Source organism: Delphinus delphis, chromosome 8 (genome assembly GCF_949987515.2).
Source record: "Delphinus delphis chromosome 8, mDelDel1.2, whole genome shotgun sequence".
Classification (NCBI taxonomy): domain Eukaryota; kingdom Metazoa; phylum Chordata; class Mammalia; order Artiodactyla; family Delphinidae; genus Delphinus; species Delphinus delphis.
The window spans coordinates 102,132,205-102,148,353 of NC_082690.1; the positions used below are offsets into that span (position 1 = coordinate 102,132,205).

The 16,149-nt window shown below is 56.2% G+C and overlaps 2 protein-coding genes across 2 annotated transcripts; one reads left to right on the plus strand and one right to left on the minus strand.

Moving 5' to 3' along the window:
* Positions 1 to 12: 12 nt before the first annotated feature.
* ZFTA (zinc finger translocation associated) lies at positions 13 to 8,981 on the minus strand. Its single transcript, XM_060019098.1, has 5 exons — positions 8,604 to 8,981; positions 5,946 to 6,443; positions 5,031 to 5,417; positions 4,050 to 4,601; positions 13 to 3,889 (listed from the first exon to the last, which is right to left on the minus strand). Exons 1-5 carry the CDS (start codon positions 8,740 to 8,742, stop codon positions 3,435 to 3,437), a joined length of 2,031 nt encoding a protein of 676 aa, XP_059875081.1. The 5' UTR covers positions 8,743 to 8,981; the 3' UTR covers positions 13 to 3,434.
* On the plus strand, positions 8,741 to 9,892 carry LOC138414162 (collagen alpha-2(I) chain-like). Its single transcript, XM_069540987.1, has 3 exons — positions 8,741 to 8,902; positions 9,001 to 9,133; positions 9,390 to 9,892. Exons 1-3 carry the CDS (start codon positions 8,741 to 8,743, stop codon positions 9,890 to 9,892), a joined length of 798 nt encoding a protein of 265 aa, XP_069397088.1.
* Positions 9,893 to 16,149: the final 6,257 nt, after the last annotated feature.

The window sequence follows — 16,149 nt, forward strand, 5'->3', positions numbered from 1 at the left end:
GTGACTGTGGTGTCATTCTGCTAACTTTATTCTTTATACACAGTTTGGGTAAAGTAAGAACCAAACAAGGCTTCCACTGGCCCCCATTCCCACTCCACTTTTGAGGCATTAAAAAGCGACTAATAGTTGATACTGGTAATGATTTCCAAGACTGTAGAATTTCCATAGTAGAGCAAAACTGTGCACTTGGTTTCTGAAAGAAAATAAGAGACCCTCTAAGAGATGACCTTAGGAGAAAGATGATGAGTGGAAGGGGGCCAGAGGGGTCTGTTGTCCCAGTTTACACCAACCTAGGAAGGTTCCCCCACCTGCAACATGAAGCAGCCTATAACTCAGTCACAATGTACTTAAAATGAGAGTCAATCACCATGGCAAATGGAAACTTTTCCATCAGGTTTTTGCTGAAAGAACTTGTCTCGGATTAGCTCTTTCCCCAAACTAAGGCTGCCATGACCCTTAAGCTGGATTTGAAAAGTTTATTCAACATACCTCTTAGAAAACTTAGGCTGAAATTTTTAAAAAATAACTGATGCAAACAACTTCACAAATACGCATACAAATGTTCAAATAATATCACTAACATGGTATATAAATATGTATTCAGAGTAACATTTACATATTGGCCATAATAGCAAGCATACCATTAACAAAAAAATTCATGAAGAAACTTCACCTGTTCATATCAGACTCCCAAGGCAAGGAGGAGGCACCTAGAGATGGGGACCACCTAATCTCCTAACTCATGAGGCTATAGCTGCAAAGTAGTAACCACTGCAGTGGCACTTTCTAGATCATTGGTGCTCAGAACTTCAGCATGCCTCATGATCACTGGAGGGCTTTTCAGAACGGACTGCTGGGCTCCACCCCCGTTTCTGATCTACAAGGTGGGGCCCAAGGATTTGCCTTTCTACTAAGTTCCTAATGGGATGATGCTGTTCTGGTGGCCACTTCTGAGAACCAGTGGAGTGCTTGGGGCTGCTGCTTACTAAAGACATCTGCTCCTGCCCTCCTAAGTCCTCTCCCTATCAAGGGGAAAAACCATTCCCACCCTGCTCTCTGCCCTGGCTTACCTGAACTTCGGCAGAGGGCTTGGATGACTATAATAACTGCCCCAGTTTGCCTACTGTTTTTGAACAGGCAGAGTAGCAAAAGTGGCACAACACTCCTGGATCTGCAAACAACGTGCATGAAGGAAAATAAAAGAATGGCAGTGTCCACCCTGATGCCATCCACAATCCCTGTTCTGAAGCTTTTAATACTGTCTCAAAAAACCTGGAAGTTCAGACACTCTAGGAATTCACTTTTCAGTCAACTGACAGCCCATGCAGTTATTTCCTGAACCCCTGGTGGCATCAACAACACAACACCAGAGCCTTGCCCAGTAGAGAGGCCTTGGGCCGGGCGGCAGTCAGCCCTGCTTCGGGAGTTCTGACGGAGAAGGCTGCTGCTGGTGCCCTCCAGCTGAAGCCAGTGGTGGCAAGGCTGCCCTATAGGATACTCATTCGTTAAAGCAAGTGTGCTGTTCTTTGCCATCCGCGGGAGGCCACAACTGCGCTGCGGGCTTGCAGCACCCAGCACAGGTCATCCTTCGGCAGGCCTAATGGTAAAAGAAGTTTTAACTCACCAGAGATTGGGAGGCCGTGTAGTGCAAAGAACACTGAATTGGGAGTTGAGATTTTTATGCTAGTCCTAGTACTATTCCTACCTGGTGTGTGTGTGTGATAATTTCAGTTTCCGGGCTTCATTTTACCTATCTGTGAAAGGGGTGGGGGCAGGTACTAGATCTCCAAGGTCCTTCCAACTCAGACAATCTTGAATTATATAAAAATGCTATAAAATCCGTGGTATAAAATTCAATTCCCAATCAGGAAGAGTCAAGGGGACTGGGCCTGAGGCACTTGAACCTTGGGCTCTGGCCTGGGGGCACTGGGATGAGAGGAAGGGCTTCTTTGCTGTCTGCTTTCCCACCCAGAGGCAGCTCCTGGCCCCAGGTGCCAGGGCCCCTTCCCCTCCAGACCCAGCCCTGAAGTCCCAACCCGCTGACCTCCCCACTCTCAGGCTTTAAGACCAAAGGAACTGGCCTATGTGAAGAGCGGACAGTGGGTGCCAGAGACTCCGAGGAGGGGCCCCGGTGAGGCACACATTAGTCTATGATGTTTGGGGTCCTCCCATCCGCGCCTCCTCGCACCTCCTCCCTTTAGGTCCTTCCTCCACCACCTCACAGCTTATCTCTGATACACGCATAATAAATAAGACATTTGCACATAAGGGTGACGGACAGCTCTCTTCCCGCCCCTCCCCCTCTCATATAAAAGCATTAAATACAGTTTCAAAATAAAATACAAAGAGCAAAAAGGGCCTGATCTCGGGGCCACCTGTTCTCCACAGGAGAATGAATCTACACATCCCTCTCGGACCTGCCTGGGAGATCGTGGGGCCCACTCCCGGCCCCTCAGGACCTGGCGCTGCCGCGGGGAAGAGAAACGAAGGCCGAGGCCCGGCCCCAGGCCCTGGGGGCTGAGAACGGGTGGCGCGTCCACCGCGTACAAAAGGGGACAGGAACAGAACGCCAACTGCCGGGACCTCCAGTGCCCCGGGCTCGGACTGACGGGCGCTGAAGCAGGAGCGCCTGACTGAGCTCAGGGTAAACGGAGGCCTTCGGAGCAAGAGAGGAGCAAAGGAAAAAAGTGCTAATCCCTTTACAAGATCTCGGTGCGGGCGGCCGTGGTAGGGGCCGGGGAGGCGGGTGGGGCGGTCCTCGGAGAGCCCGCCCCGGAGGCAGGCACAGCAAGCGGGGCCCGGCCCAGCTCCGCCCCCGCCCCGGGCCACCGCCCCGCCCGACCACCCGCGGTACTACGCGCCTTCACCGCGGGCTGGCGGGCTGGCTCCCAGCCCCGTGGCCTCTCCTCCCGAGGAAGGCCCTCGTCCGCAGTCCAGGCCCCGGAGCGGTCGAGAAAGCCAGTAACGACTGGGCAGCAGCCGCCCCGACCCGGGAGCCGTGCCTGCCGACGTACAGCTCTGAGAGCTGGACCCCCGGCCGTGAAAAGGGGTCGGTGCGTCCTTTCTGCCTCCCCCACCTACTTGGGGCCCTAATACTGACTGTCGGTGCCCCCGTCCCGGCCTGGCACAGGATCGCCTCGCGGGTGCGGCCGCGGCCCGGAAGCTCTCCGTGCAAACGCTGTGGCTTCTCAGGAACGTGAGGCCCTGAGCGGCGAGGGCCTGGGCTCCGGGTCCGAGAAGAGAGCGCGATTCCTGCGGCGCCCCGACTAGCCTGGGGAACTCTCTGGAACCGAGCGCAAGCCGCAGACCCCCACCCAATCCCGAATCTCCGCCCGGCCCGGCCAGCGGGGGGCAGCGGCAGCGGCCAGGGCCGCGGGAAGCTGGGGCTCCCAGCCGGACAGCCAGCCGGGCATGGCCCCTCGAGTGCGAGTCCTCTACGCCCGACACACGGCGCCCGCCTTGAGGTCCGCGCCGCCGTCGCGCGGTGCCGGGGCGGGCGGTCCAAAGCCCTCGTGGCCGTAGCAGCGTAGTGCCGCCTCCTCGTAGGCCTCCAGGATGGTCTGGCGCTCCTCGGGCGTGAAGTCCATGGAGAAGGGGTGCACCTGCAGAATGTGCCGCTTGATGGTGCTGACCTTGAGCGTGGCCAGCGCGCCCCCGCACACCATGCACACCAGGCCGCGCCGGCTGCCGTCGTAGTCCATCAGGTACTCGCCCCGCCAGCGCGGCTGGTAGTTCCGCCTCTGCTCTCGGCTGCGGGGCGGCGGCGGCGGGGGAGGCGGCGGCGGCAGGGGTGGGAAAGCGAGTCCCCCGGGCTCTGGGCCGTCCTCATCGTCCTCCTCTTCCTCGGCGGGCCGCTCTGACGGTTCTCCAGGGGAAAGTGGAACGTCGCCTAGGACGGAACAAAGGACCGCATTGGAGCGTCTGGGCTTCGTAACCCCCACTTTGCCCTGTCCCACCCTCCCCTCTCCCCTTCGACCTTCCACTCTCCCCACCCCTTTCTGCCCTGGCCCCTCTCCCTCTCCACCTGCTCTGGCCCTCCGCCAGCTCACCCCACCACTCCTCCTCCTCCTCTGGCTCCTCCTCCTCTTCCCCTCCCCCCTCCTCGGAGGCTGCGGCTGTGCTGGGGGCGGCAGGGTCCCTGGGGGACTCGGGGCAGGGCAGCCCCAAGGCCAGAAGGTGGGCGGCCTTCTCGCTCCACTCCTGGGCGATGAGGGCCCTGACTGGCCCGCTGAGGCGCGTGGAGCCCGGGTGGCGCTGGCGGATGTGCCGCTTGATGGTGCTCATCTTGAGCGAGGCCAGCGCGCCCCCGCACACCATGCACACCAGGCCGCGCCGGCCGCCGTCCAACTCCATGAGGTACTCCAGCCGCCAGCGCTCCTGGTAGTGGCGGCGGTGGTCGCGGCCCCGCGGAGACCGGCCCGGGATCCCCACCCTCTCGCCCTCCTCCAGCTCCTCCTCCTCTGCCGGCCCGGGCCTCTCAGGGACCCAGCCAGCCTCTTCCTTTACGTCTGGGGGGCTGAGATCCTGAGAGGAGGGGGCTCCAGCAGCGGGGGCCGAGTCCCGGCTCTTTCTGGTCAGGTCCTGGGGGACGAGGTCATCGTCTGTTGGGGAAGGGGTGAGGGAGAGGGGCTCAGCCTGCTGGCTGGGTTGCCCTTACCCACAGAGACAGGGTCCCTTGCTCCACACCCCAGCCCTAAGCTAGAGGGCCCAACCAGAGAGAGAGGGAGAGGGAGTGTGTGTGTGTGCGTGTGTGTAGGGGAGGAATGAGTCCTCCCGTGTGTGTGTGTGTGTGTGTGTGGGTGTGGGTGTGGGTGTGGGTGTGGGTGGGTGTGGGTGTGTGTAGGGGGGGAATGAGTCCTCCCGGGTGTGTGTGTGTGTGTGTATAGGGGAGGAATGAGTCCTCCCGGGTGTGTGTGCATCTGTGTGTGTGTGTGTGTGTAGGGGGGGATGAGTCCCTCCCGGTTCTGGCCACAGACCTCACTTTGCAGCCCTTATATGATGGGGTCCTGGCCCTGGGATGGGCCTCGCACCTGGTGGGGACTGGGTGAGCTCAGACAGTGCCTCGGGCTGGCCACCCCAGGCTTGCAGCAGGGCGCTGCGCTGGGGGCCGCTGAGCCCCAGGGAGCTGGGGTGCACCTCCAGCACGTGGGCACGGATGTCATCCAGGTGCAAGCTGGGTAGTGCCCGGCCACAGGCCATGCACACCAGCCGGTTCCCCCGCGGGTCATAGTCCATGAGACACTCTGCCCGGAACCAGTTCTGCAGGGACTCCTTCAGCCTTCGCTCCAGGCGCCGGGCACCCAGCCCCCTGCTGCCCCCAGCCCTCCGGGAGGCAGACAGGCGCCGACGCCGAGCCCGGGGTGCCCCTGGGCCCCCTCGCCGCTGGCGCCGGCCGCCCCCACCAGCTGGGGCTTTGCCTGAAAGGGTTGGAGGAAGGGAAGGAACTGAGATGCTGGCCCTCCCGGGGAGCCCCCACCACCACAGCCAGGTCCTCCATCCATAAGGCTCTCCCTCACTCTGACTCTGAGCCCTCTGCCTAAGCTTCCCCCGGCCCTTCCTCTCCCCTCAGGTCTTCACTCCTCCATCCCCTAATCCTCCTGAACACAAACCCTCAGCCCACCTGACTCCTCCCCCAGACCCACATTCTAGCCCCTTCCCTAGACTTCACTGTCAGTCATACCTTCCCAGTGCCCTCTGCTCCCAGACCTTCCCCGGCCTCTCTCCCCAGCCTCCACTCCCTGGATCCTTCTAAAACCACAGAGTGGTTAGTGGTTAGACCCCTAATCCCACTGTCTCTCCCGCACTACTGTCCAATAGACAGACCTCACCCCAGAAAGGAGCAAAAACTTGCTCCAGAAAACCAGCTAGTTGGCTAAGAAGCCCAGGCTGTCCCCACCCGGCCCCGTCCACTACCCACGCCCTTGCTTCCCCATGTCCTACATTACCTGGGCCCTTGGGAGGGCAAGCCTGGAGGCCAGCCCCTTCCTCCTCCTCTTCCTCCTCCTCCTCCTCCTCCTCCTCAGCCCCCTGGGCCCCTGGGCCCTCAGCCTCTCCACAGGCCCCCAGCCCCAGGTGGGCATCCCAGCTGTTGCTGATGACTTCCTTCTCCCGGGGACTCCAATGCAGGGAGTAGGGGTGCTTTTGGCGGATGTGTCGCTTGATGGTGCTGAGCTTGAGAGTGGCCAGGGAGCTGCCGCACACCATGCACACCATGCCGTGACGGGCAGGGTTGAAGTCCATCAGGTACTCCAGCCGCCAGTGGTCGTGGTAGTAGCGCCGGTGGTCACGGCCAGGGATGCGGCTCTTTCCAGGCCTCGAGGCCCGGGCCTCACAGTGGTCTGAGTATTTCCTGCCTGAGGATGCTGGTCCCCTAGCCCTGGAGGAGGGCAGGGGGGCACTCCCCCAGCTCCCCAAGGCACCCCCTTCCAGCTGAAGATCTTGCCCTGAAGAGGGGGAAAGGGAGACAGTTTTTCAATCCCCGATTTCCAGGGAAAGAACCTAGGGCTTCGATTTTGCAAGAGAAGGGAGGTGGGAGAGAGGTCATTCAGGGGCAGGAAAGGGATGGCAACAGCAATAAAAGGGAAGTGGGAGAGCAGGGCGTCAAAACATTGGTCCTTTACAGAGAGCAAGACCCCTTTAAGAGAAGCTCAAGAACAAAAGAATGCAGGGCACAGCTCTGACTTTCTAAAAAATAAGGTGAAGGCCGAAGGCCAAGGAGGCAGCAGGCTGTGCAAGGCCCCCTTTTTGGATGAGAGCTGTAGGGGTACAGCCAGGAGAGCAGCATGCCGGGGCGGTTACAGCCGCAGCGGGGTGAGAAGAACAAAGGGGGCATCTGTCTGCGTCCAGGGCTGCGCACAGGACCCACTGCCCAAGGCCCCAGCCAGGAAGGCCCCACCCAAAGATGATCTTCTCCCTTTTTCCAATAATGCCTCAAATACACCCTCCTGAGAATCCCATTTTAAAGGACACTAAGCATTGTCAGTTCCCCAAATTTAGAGACCCACAGGAGGGATCCCCATGACAAAGCTGTCAGCACCTCCAGAGAAAGGAGTTTTTAGGACTCTGACTTTCCTAGAGTCTGGGAGAGCCGATGACTGAAAGGGGATGACGACGGCAGGAGGGCCACCAGAGTGGCTACTGAAGACTCTGCAGCAGGGAGTGGCCACCACCCACTGGAGTCCATTAAGTCTTTCTGGGGATTTATTTTTTGCTCTGGCCGGGAGCCGGCCACTGCCCAGCAATCAGAGGGCAGTGAGTGGAGAGGCCACCAACCCAGTGGTGTTCCCTTTTGCCAAATAGAGACACTAAGCAGTCCCCCACTTTGCCTACACTTTGGACCTTATTTTATTTAGAAAAGGGTCTCCTGGACAAATAGCCTGGATAGACAGGTGTGATCATTCTCCCAGTGGAGAATCCCCCGGTCTGGGAAACAAAAGGCAGGATCAGAGAGGGCTCCTGTCATCACTGTGTTTTTGTTTGGTTTTGGTGTAAGTAGATACAAAGAAAAAGAAAACACTAGTTTCAGAGTCAGAAACCTGGGTTCGACTCCTGGCTTCACTGGTAACTTGCTCTGTGACCTGTGACAGGTCATGTCCGCTCTCTGGGCCTAAGCGTCTTTGTCTGCAAAGACACTGGATAGCTAGCTGGTCTCTGAGCATCCTTCCAGCGCTGGATGTTAGTCTAAGGTGGACTGGCGCTTTAAGAGCCGAAAAAAGGGGAGGAGCTGGGATTCTTTAAAAACAAAAGGGGATGGGGAATTTCTGGGAGGGGAGCTCGGGGATTAGGGCTGAGTCTCCCTAGCCTGGACAGTCTTCAGGGTCTTAAGGCTTTGACCATGAAGCAGAGGGATGAAGAAAAACAGTCTCCTCTGAGAGCAAACGAAGAGGACTGGCTGGTCCCCCTATAGCTGACAAATTGTGGCAAAATTTCTGAAAAGAAGGGAGGGGGTAACGCGCGGACTGGAGGGGGTGTATGCCTTTGTGGGCGAGCCCATCCCTTTAAGGACTGCCCGCCGTGGGGAAGGTACTGGTAGGTCCCCAAGAGGCGCAAGCCGTGCTCTTTCCCAGGGAGAACGTAGGGAAAAAGAAAAAGGCTTCCTTTCTCTAGGCAAGGCCACAGAGGAGAGGACAGCCCAACTTAAAGCAGCGGAGTCCCCAGCACAGTGCCTCTGGTGGGAAGCTCGGAAAGGGACCCAAGGTCTGGGCAGACTTTTAAGAGACAGCCGGATAAGGGAGACCACCTGGGAGTCTGAAAGAGAAAGGGGCGGGGGCCGCAAGTCCAAGAGCCTAGAGCGCGAGCCCCGCGGCGCCTGGCCAGGCCCTCTGGGGCCCCTCCAGCTTGGCCTCCAAGGCGGGGGCCGCGGGGCCCTTTAAGGGGGAGGGGATCCGCCCGAGCCCCGCGGGCCAACCCCGGGAGCTGGGCGGGGGGCTCCCCCGCTGGCCCTGCAGTCGCCATCCGCGCCCGCCAGGTGGCGCCCCCGGCCGCCCTGCCCGCGTCCCCCCCTTTGTTCGGCGGAGGAGAGGGGCCCGGAGCCCGGAGCCGCAGCCCTCCCCTCCCCCATGCCGGGGCCCCCGCCCGAGCCGCCGGCCCCAGCCAACTCTTACCGCCGTCGTCCTCCTCGGGCTCCGCGCCGCCGCTCGATCCGGCGGGCGGCAGCCGTCGGCCCCGTGCCGAGGCCGCTGCTGGCCCGGGGCCGCCCCTGCCGCCGCCGCTCCGGCTCCGGTGGTCCCCGCCAGGCTCCATGCGCTGCGCTGCGGAGCGGGGCCCCGGGGCGGCAGGGCGCGGGGCCGCGGGGCCGGCGGCGGCCCGCGCGCGGCGCTCGGTGCGCGGGGCCCCGGAGCGCGGGGCGCATGCACTGGGCGGCCGGCCGCACGGACGGCTGACTGCTAGCTCGGCGGCGCGGGCTGGACCGGGGTGGGGATTCCTGTCTGGGGCCCCTGGGGCTCCTTTAAGGGCTCCTGGGTAAATTTAAAGGGGCCGCGCGCTATTTCCTCCTGCCAGCTCGCGGGGGGCTGGGGGGAGAGGCATGAGGCGACCAGCCCGACCGAGGCTCTGCAGCCTTCGCCCGCCGCGGACGTTAGGAGCACGGACCTCGCCGTCCTCGCGGGCCCGCGCCGCCGCCTCCGGGGCTCGGGTCCCGGCTCCTGAAGGGTCACCGAGGCGGCCAGGGGCGCCGCGTCCGTTGCGACGCGCTTCCACCCAAGCTCGGCTCGCAGCCACTGCCCCTCGGGGCATCTAAGCGCCCGGCTCCCCGCACCGGCGCTGGCAAGGGGGTCGACCGGTGGGGAGGCCCCGGTCCCTGCCAGGGACTGCCTCCTCCCGCGCGAGCTAGGCGCGGGCCCCAGAGCGGACACGACTGGCAGGGGCCCCAGATGGCCGTGTCCCTGCAGAGAGGGTGGAGCCGCGGGGGCGGCCGCGCCCCCTCCCGCGGGAGCCGCCCGGGAGCGCTGGGAGCTCGGCCTTCAGCATTGGAGGGCGGACGGGCCAAGCTCCCCCGGAGCTGGCCGGGGCGGGGACCGCGGCCGCAGAGACTCAGGCTGAGGAGAGGGGGCGCGCAGTAGACCGCGGAGAGCGGGCTGCGCCGGGGCCCGACGCTGCCGGGCGGAGGTGGCCCCAGGATGGAAGCCGAGAGGGGAGGGCGTGCGCCGCCGTGACTCAGGCTTCTGCCCCCGCAGGCCTGGGGGTGCGACACGAGGCCCTAGACGCGGTCCCGGACCCTCTGCCCCGCACGAGGAAGGGAAGAACGCTGTCCCCGGGCGGGGAGTCGGGCACCTGGGGACCCGCGCCACCACGGCTGGGAAGCTCTGGGGCGGACCCTGGTTGCGAGCCCCGGGATGCCTCGGAAGCCCCAGGTCCCAAGAAGCGGAGAGAAGGGACCTGGAGAAGCAGCTAGGGGCACGGCAGCCTGGAGTCCTTCCTCGAGGACCGGCTGGAGAAGCAGGTGCTTTCTGTGCCTGTGGTTGGTCGCCCACAACAAAGGCGATTCCTAGAGATCCAAATTACAGGGTGCGGGAGGCCATACAGGGTCTCATTATTTAGAGGTGGGTTTTAGTCTCTTCTTCGGGGAGGTGCCCAGCAACCCGTTAAAGAAGTCACTCTTGACACATTCATTTGCTCACTCTACACCTATTGTGTGCCAGCATGCTCCCAGGCGCTGGCAGACAGCAGTGAGCAAGGTGTGCAAATCTGATACTGTTTCTGACTTAGCACCCACAGCTTATAAAAAGGAAACGATTCCAGTCCTTGGGGAGCCATGGGAAATATTAAATTACTTGGGACACAGGAAGCCTGCTTTCCTAAGTGTTCGTGAAGAGGGACCAGGAACTAAAATTTTTGAAGTGTCTACAAGGTGTCTGTCCCATTGGAGATGTTGTCCCATCTCTTCCTCAGTCCCCATGATGGCCTGCGAGAGACATCACCCTGGGTAAACAGAGTCTCCGTCCTACAGCTCTGCTCTCTCCACTACTGGCCTTGCTGCACTCCACCCACTTGGGTGCCCACCAGGGGCCCTGGTGCTGATATGGTACCAGATGGGGCCATGAGATGGGGGATTCCCTTATTCATATGTCCTTCGCCTATGCCCGGCCAGGGACACAAAAGGAAAATAAGACACAGACCTGGCCTTCCCATGTTCCTAAGTATGTTTTTTAAACAATTACAAAGACAGCCCAAGTTCAGAGCTGGCCACTGAGAGACACTTTTGGTAAATGTCCTTCCGGTTCTTTTTCTCTGTGTATAAATAGGATAATTTTGCTTGTTACCAACAAAAAGGTATGGACACCACCTAGAGGCATTTTTAACAACCTCTGGCTCCTCTCCTTGCTCACATCCTGCGTAGCTTCAGGACCCGCTCCAAGCTCCACAGGTCCAAGGCATCTTCCACTCACCAACTGATCCTCACAGCCACCCTACAAAGATGAAGCTTTGCTTTGCAGATGAAGAAATGGAGACTCAGAGTCAAGCGTCTCACTCAAGTCCATTCATTCATTTACTTATCCACTTATTCAGAAAGCATTGACTGAGCCAGTCCTGAGTATGTAGCACTGGGCTAGGGATACAGAGGTTTAAAGATTACATAGCACGGCTCTGGGAGGTTCCATTCCCCACTTCCTAGGAACTCTCAGTCTACTGGGTGGACAATGGCAGTCAGGGTCACATTAAGACTTTTCATGGGTCCTAGGTACTTTTGCCTCCATGGGCATCTTCCTCTAAAAAAAAAGAAAAAGGAAAAAGGAAAGGAAAAATGATTTAATGGATTTTTATGGGCCCTACAATTTTTTTGTTGTTGTTGTGAGAAAAAATAACACACTTTCTTTGACCCTTAAGGTTCTTTTTATCTTCTGATTTTTAAATAAGTTAAAATATTTTCATGAGCCCCTAAGATTATCAAGGGCTCTAGGCACTGTTCTCCCAGTGCCCAATGTCTAGCCAGCCTTGATTGCAATACAGGGTGACAAGTGCCAGGGGAGAGGCTACCCAACCAACTGGGGAAGACTTCTTAGGGAAGGTATGGCTTGAGCCAAGTCTTCAAAGGCCAGGAGGTATTGCCAGGATGAGAAATAGAAGCAGGGAAGCTCTGGGGTGAAGGAAGATTTCCGGTGGGAGAGGCAGAAAAGGAAATGGAAAGAGCAGGGACGAGAGACTCGGGTGCCTTGCTGAGAGTCCGCGTTTGTCCCGGAGGCCTGGGGAGTGCCTGGAGCCAGTGTGCAGGGCAGCCAGCAGGCAGCCCTGAGAACAGAAGGGAGGAGGGCGAGAAGAGAGAGAAAGACGGGACACAGTTGGAGCCGTCCACGCCAGCCACAGAAAGGCTGTAAGGCAGCAGCTACAGGGTGCATGGAGAGGAAGCCGAAGATTTGAGCAGGGTCCCAGCACATCGTGGTACCATCTTCATTGCACACAGAGACACTGGAGGGGGGTGTGAAGTGCCGCCTGTGCCCCCAGCTGAGCCAGGAGGACGGTGCCCCTCTTCTCACCCACAAGCTATTTGTTAGCCGAGCGTGTACCTGAAAGCTGCCTCCACCTACAGCAAGCATCTTTTCCTATTTCACTAGCACAGAGAAGCACCCCACCCTTTTTTAAATGAATGTGATTTTTAAAAATATTTATTGTATTATTTAGTGTAGCTGCGCTGGGTCTTAGTCGCGGCACGCGGGATCTTCGTTGTGGCATGAAGGATCCTTCGTGGCGGCGTGCGGGATCTTTAGTTGTGGCATGTGGGCTTCTCAGTTGCAGCATGCGTGCGGGATCTAGTTCCCCGACCAGGGATGGAACCCGAGCCCCCTGCATTGGGAGCGTGGAGTCTTACCCACTGGACCACCAGAGAAGTCCCCAGAGAGGGCCCTTTTAACTAATTTCTAACAAAGGCCCTGTAGATGCCAGCAGTGGTCCTAGATTGAGCTATATTAAGAGGGTAGAACCTACAGGACGTGGTGACTGATGGAATGTGATGGCAAGAGAAAAGCCTGGCTAACTCCCAGTATCTGCACTGGAAGGGCAGGGATAGAAAAAGAAAGACAGATTTGAGGGCGGAGACAGAATGAGGTCGCAAGTGGAGACCTTGGAGCCTGTATGGAAGCCAGAACTTGTTTTTGCACCAGGCCACCTCCCCTCCATTCTCTGACACAGATGCTTAGGCCACCGTCTGTGGTCCTCAGCCGGCAGCACCGCAGGCTCCGTAGGGTGGCTGGTCCCAGCCTGCTAGAGCCACAGTCTCTCGGGGCAGAATCGGAGTGTCTTTCCAGGGCCTCAGTGGCTCCTCTGGAGTCCAGTTGAAGGAAGGGCCTCCCTAGAGACTAGAAGGGGTTACTGTGAAGAGCATTCCTAAAGGAAGTTTTTCAGGCCGTAAATAACATTCACCTCACTAGACCCCAATTTGCCACAAATTCTAGATTCTACTTTTCGAAATGTCTCAGGACTACGGAACAGGTTCAGAAAAGTAGGTTTTCGGTGTTCTCTAGAGGGCAGACCTAAACCCTTCCAAAGAACAAAAGTCAATGGGTCATATAGCCTATGAACGTCAAAGGGACTTTCCATGTAGACTGTACGTTAAATCATCCCTTGTAAAACTCCAAAGGAATTTCAGACCTAAAGATTATTTCCAGGTGTAAGGTAAACTTCAAACTTTATATGTGCGTGTTGAGGGGAGAGAGAGGGGAGGCATTTCAACCCCAGGCACTCAAATTTGCAAATAAAACAGCCAATAATGTCTCTGTTTTTAGAGAAGAGAAAACTGGCAAAAGCTGTTTCCCAGTGTTAACTTAGTCGAGTGTTCATTGCAGGTGAAGAGGATGTGACATATCCCAAGAGGGAGAGTCACAGGTGAGAAAGGAAGTAACTTGTCCAAAACACAGCTAGTAACTGGTGAAAAGAAGACTTAAACTCCAGCCTCCCGGTCTCTAAAACCCTGACACTTAAAAACACTTTTTTTAATTATAAAATATTTCAAACATACAGAAAAAAATTATATAAGTACCTATGTACATATTCTCATACCTCCCAGCTTTAACAACTGTAAACATTTTGATGTATCTGCTACATAGCATTTTTTAAGAAAGAAAATATCACAGAGACAGTTGAAGCTCCAGGACAAGCCTTCCTGCCCCATCTCCCTCCTCCCTCCACAAGTTCACCCTTCCTGAAGCTGCTGCTTATCCTTCCCATACAAGTTCCAGGACTTTCACTGCCCACGTGTTCATAAACAATATAAATCAATGACTTACATGTTTTTAAGCTTTAACTAAGTGTAATTACTCCATACTTATCATTCTGGAACTTTCAAAGTTTCTTGCACTTACCCACACTACAAGTTTATTCTCAAACACATTCATTTATTCATTCATTCAACTCTTGTTTATTGAATGTTTGTTACAGATCTCACCACTGAGGTGGACTCAGAGATGAAAACCCTAGGTCTCACATTCTGATTTCTGATTCTGATTCTGGAGGAGCTGGTCCAATGAAACACTCTTTTATTTGTTTGTTTTTAAGTTTAAAAATTTTTTGTTTTTATACAGTGTTTAAAGGTTACTTTCCATGTATAGTTATTACAAAATAGTGGCTATGTTCCCTGTGTCATACAATACATCCTTGAGCCTGTCTTACGCCCAATCGTTTGTACCTCCCACTCCCCCCACCCCCAGTGAAACATTCTTAATGCCCAGGCTGTATAACTATTTACTGGGGTGACGTGATCACTCAGAAAATACAGGATGGCATTCATATTCTTACCTGTTGGTGCCAAAGGAAGAATAACTCTAAGGACCATGGCTCAGGTGGCTTGAGTTCCCACTAGTGCAGAAAACCATAGATGCATCAAAAGGTCCTCAGAACCAGCCTCAGAAGCTGGCCTGCTGCTGGGTCCCCAGCTCCTCATTGTGGGGATGCCTTCAAGATGGTCTCAGTGTCCTACCCTCCTGATCTGGCATAAACATTTGAGGATTTTAGTCTTCCCTCTACTTCACCCCACTAAGGAGAGACAAGTCTCATAGTGGTCCAACTCCCTGACCCGGCCCTGAGCAGAAGCAGGGAACAAGAAGTAACTGAGGGACTTCCCTGGTGGCACAGTGGTTAAGAATCCGCCTGCCAATGCGGGGGACACGGGTTCAAGCCCTGGTCGGGGAAGATCCCACATGCCGCGGAGCAACTAAGCCCGTGTGCCACAACTACTGAGCCTGAGCTCTAGAGCCCGCGAGCCACAACTACTGCAGCCCGCGTGCCTAGAGCCTGTGCCCCGCAACAAAGAGAAGCCACCGCAATGAGAAGCCCACACACTGCCACAAAGAGTAGCCCCTGCTCGCCGCAACTAGAGAAAGCCCATGCGCAGCAACGAAGACCGAACGCAGCCAAAAACTAAATAAATTAATTTAAAAAAAAAAAAAGTAACTGACCGCAAGGGCTTCATCCCTGTCCCTCTTTAAATGTGTCAAAACCAGACATGTGGGAAACTTCCCTGTTGGTCCAGTGGCTAAGAATACAGGGGATGCGGGTTCGATCCCTGGTCGGGGAACTAAGATCCCACATGCCGCGGGGCAACTAAGCCCGCCACAGCTACTGAGCCCACGTGCCACGACTAGAGAGAAGCCTGCGTGTTACAACGAAGAGCCCCCACACCACAATGAAAAGATCCCATGTGCTGCAACTAAGACCCGACGCAGCCAAAAATAAATAAATATTTGCTTTATAAAATGCTTGCTTTATAAAAAACAAACAACATCAGACATGTGGGATTTCTTTGTCCCTTTTCTATAACCTGTCATCCAACACAGAACATTCCGGTGGTTACTTAATGTTTCATTAATCCTGTCTCAGTATGAGTCAGCACACTTTTATTGGTAATTGATGGAAAACACAACTTAAATTGGTTCAGTATTTTTTTTAAGGCGGGGAGAGGGTGTATTTGTTCATGGGACTGAAAACTACAGAAGAGCTGTCTTCAGACATGACTTGACCCAAGGCTCAGTAGTGTCACCATGATCTTAGTGTCTCTCTATCTCTCCCTCTCTTTGTTTTTATTTTTTTATTTTTTTAAAAACATTTATTTATTTATTTGGCTGCACCGGGTCTTAGTTGCGGCATGCGGGATCTTTAGTTGCAGCATGCAGGATCTTCGTTGCGGCATGCGGGTTCTTAGTTGCGGCATGTGGGATCTAGTTCCCTGACCAGGGATTGAACCCGGGTCCCCTGCATTGGGAGCACAGAGTCTTAACCACTGGACCACCAGGGAAGTCCCTCTCTCTTTGTTTTTACCCTGCTTCCCTGGTTCCCTTTCGGACAGGTCTTTCAAATGATGGCCCCTAGCAGTTCCAGACCTGTTACTTCGCCACTTCAAGGCCCTCAGAAAAGAAAGATCTTCCTTTCTCCAGCAATGTGAACAAAATCCCAGGTCTAACTCTCATTGGCCTGAATTGGATCACATGCTTAATCACATGTTTATCCCTCAACCCATCACTGTGGCCAAACACATGGGATGTGCCACCTCCCTGTACCTGGGGTCACAGGCCCTTTCCGGGAGGAGTCAGCATGTGGACTGAGAAGGGTGGATGCTATAAGGAAAAACCATATGAAGTTAACAAAAGAAGGGATGCTGAATGGCAGAAACAAGATGTCTAGTCACTCATGTTGAGAGTATATTGTCATTCCAGCTACTAACAA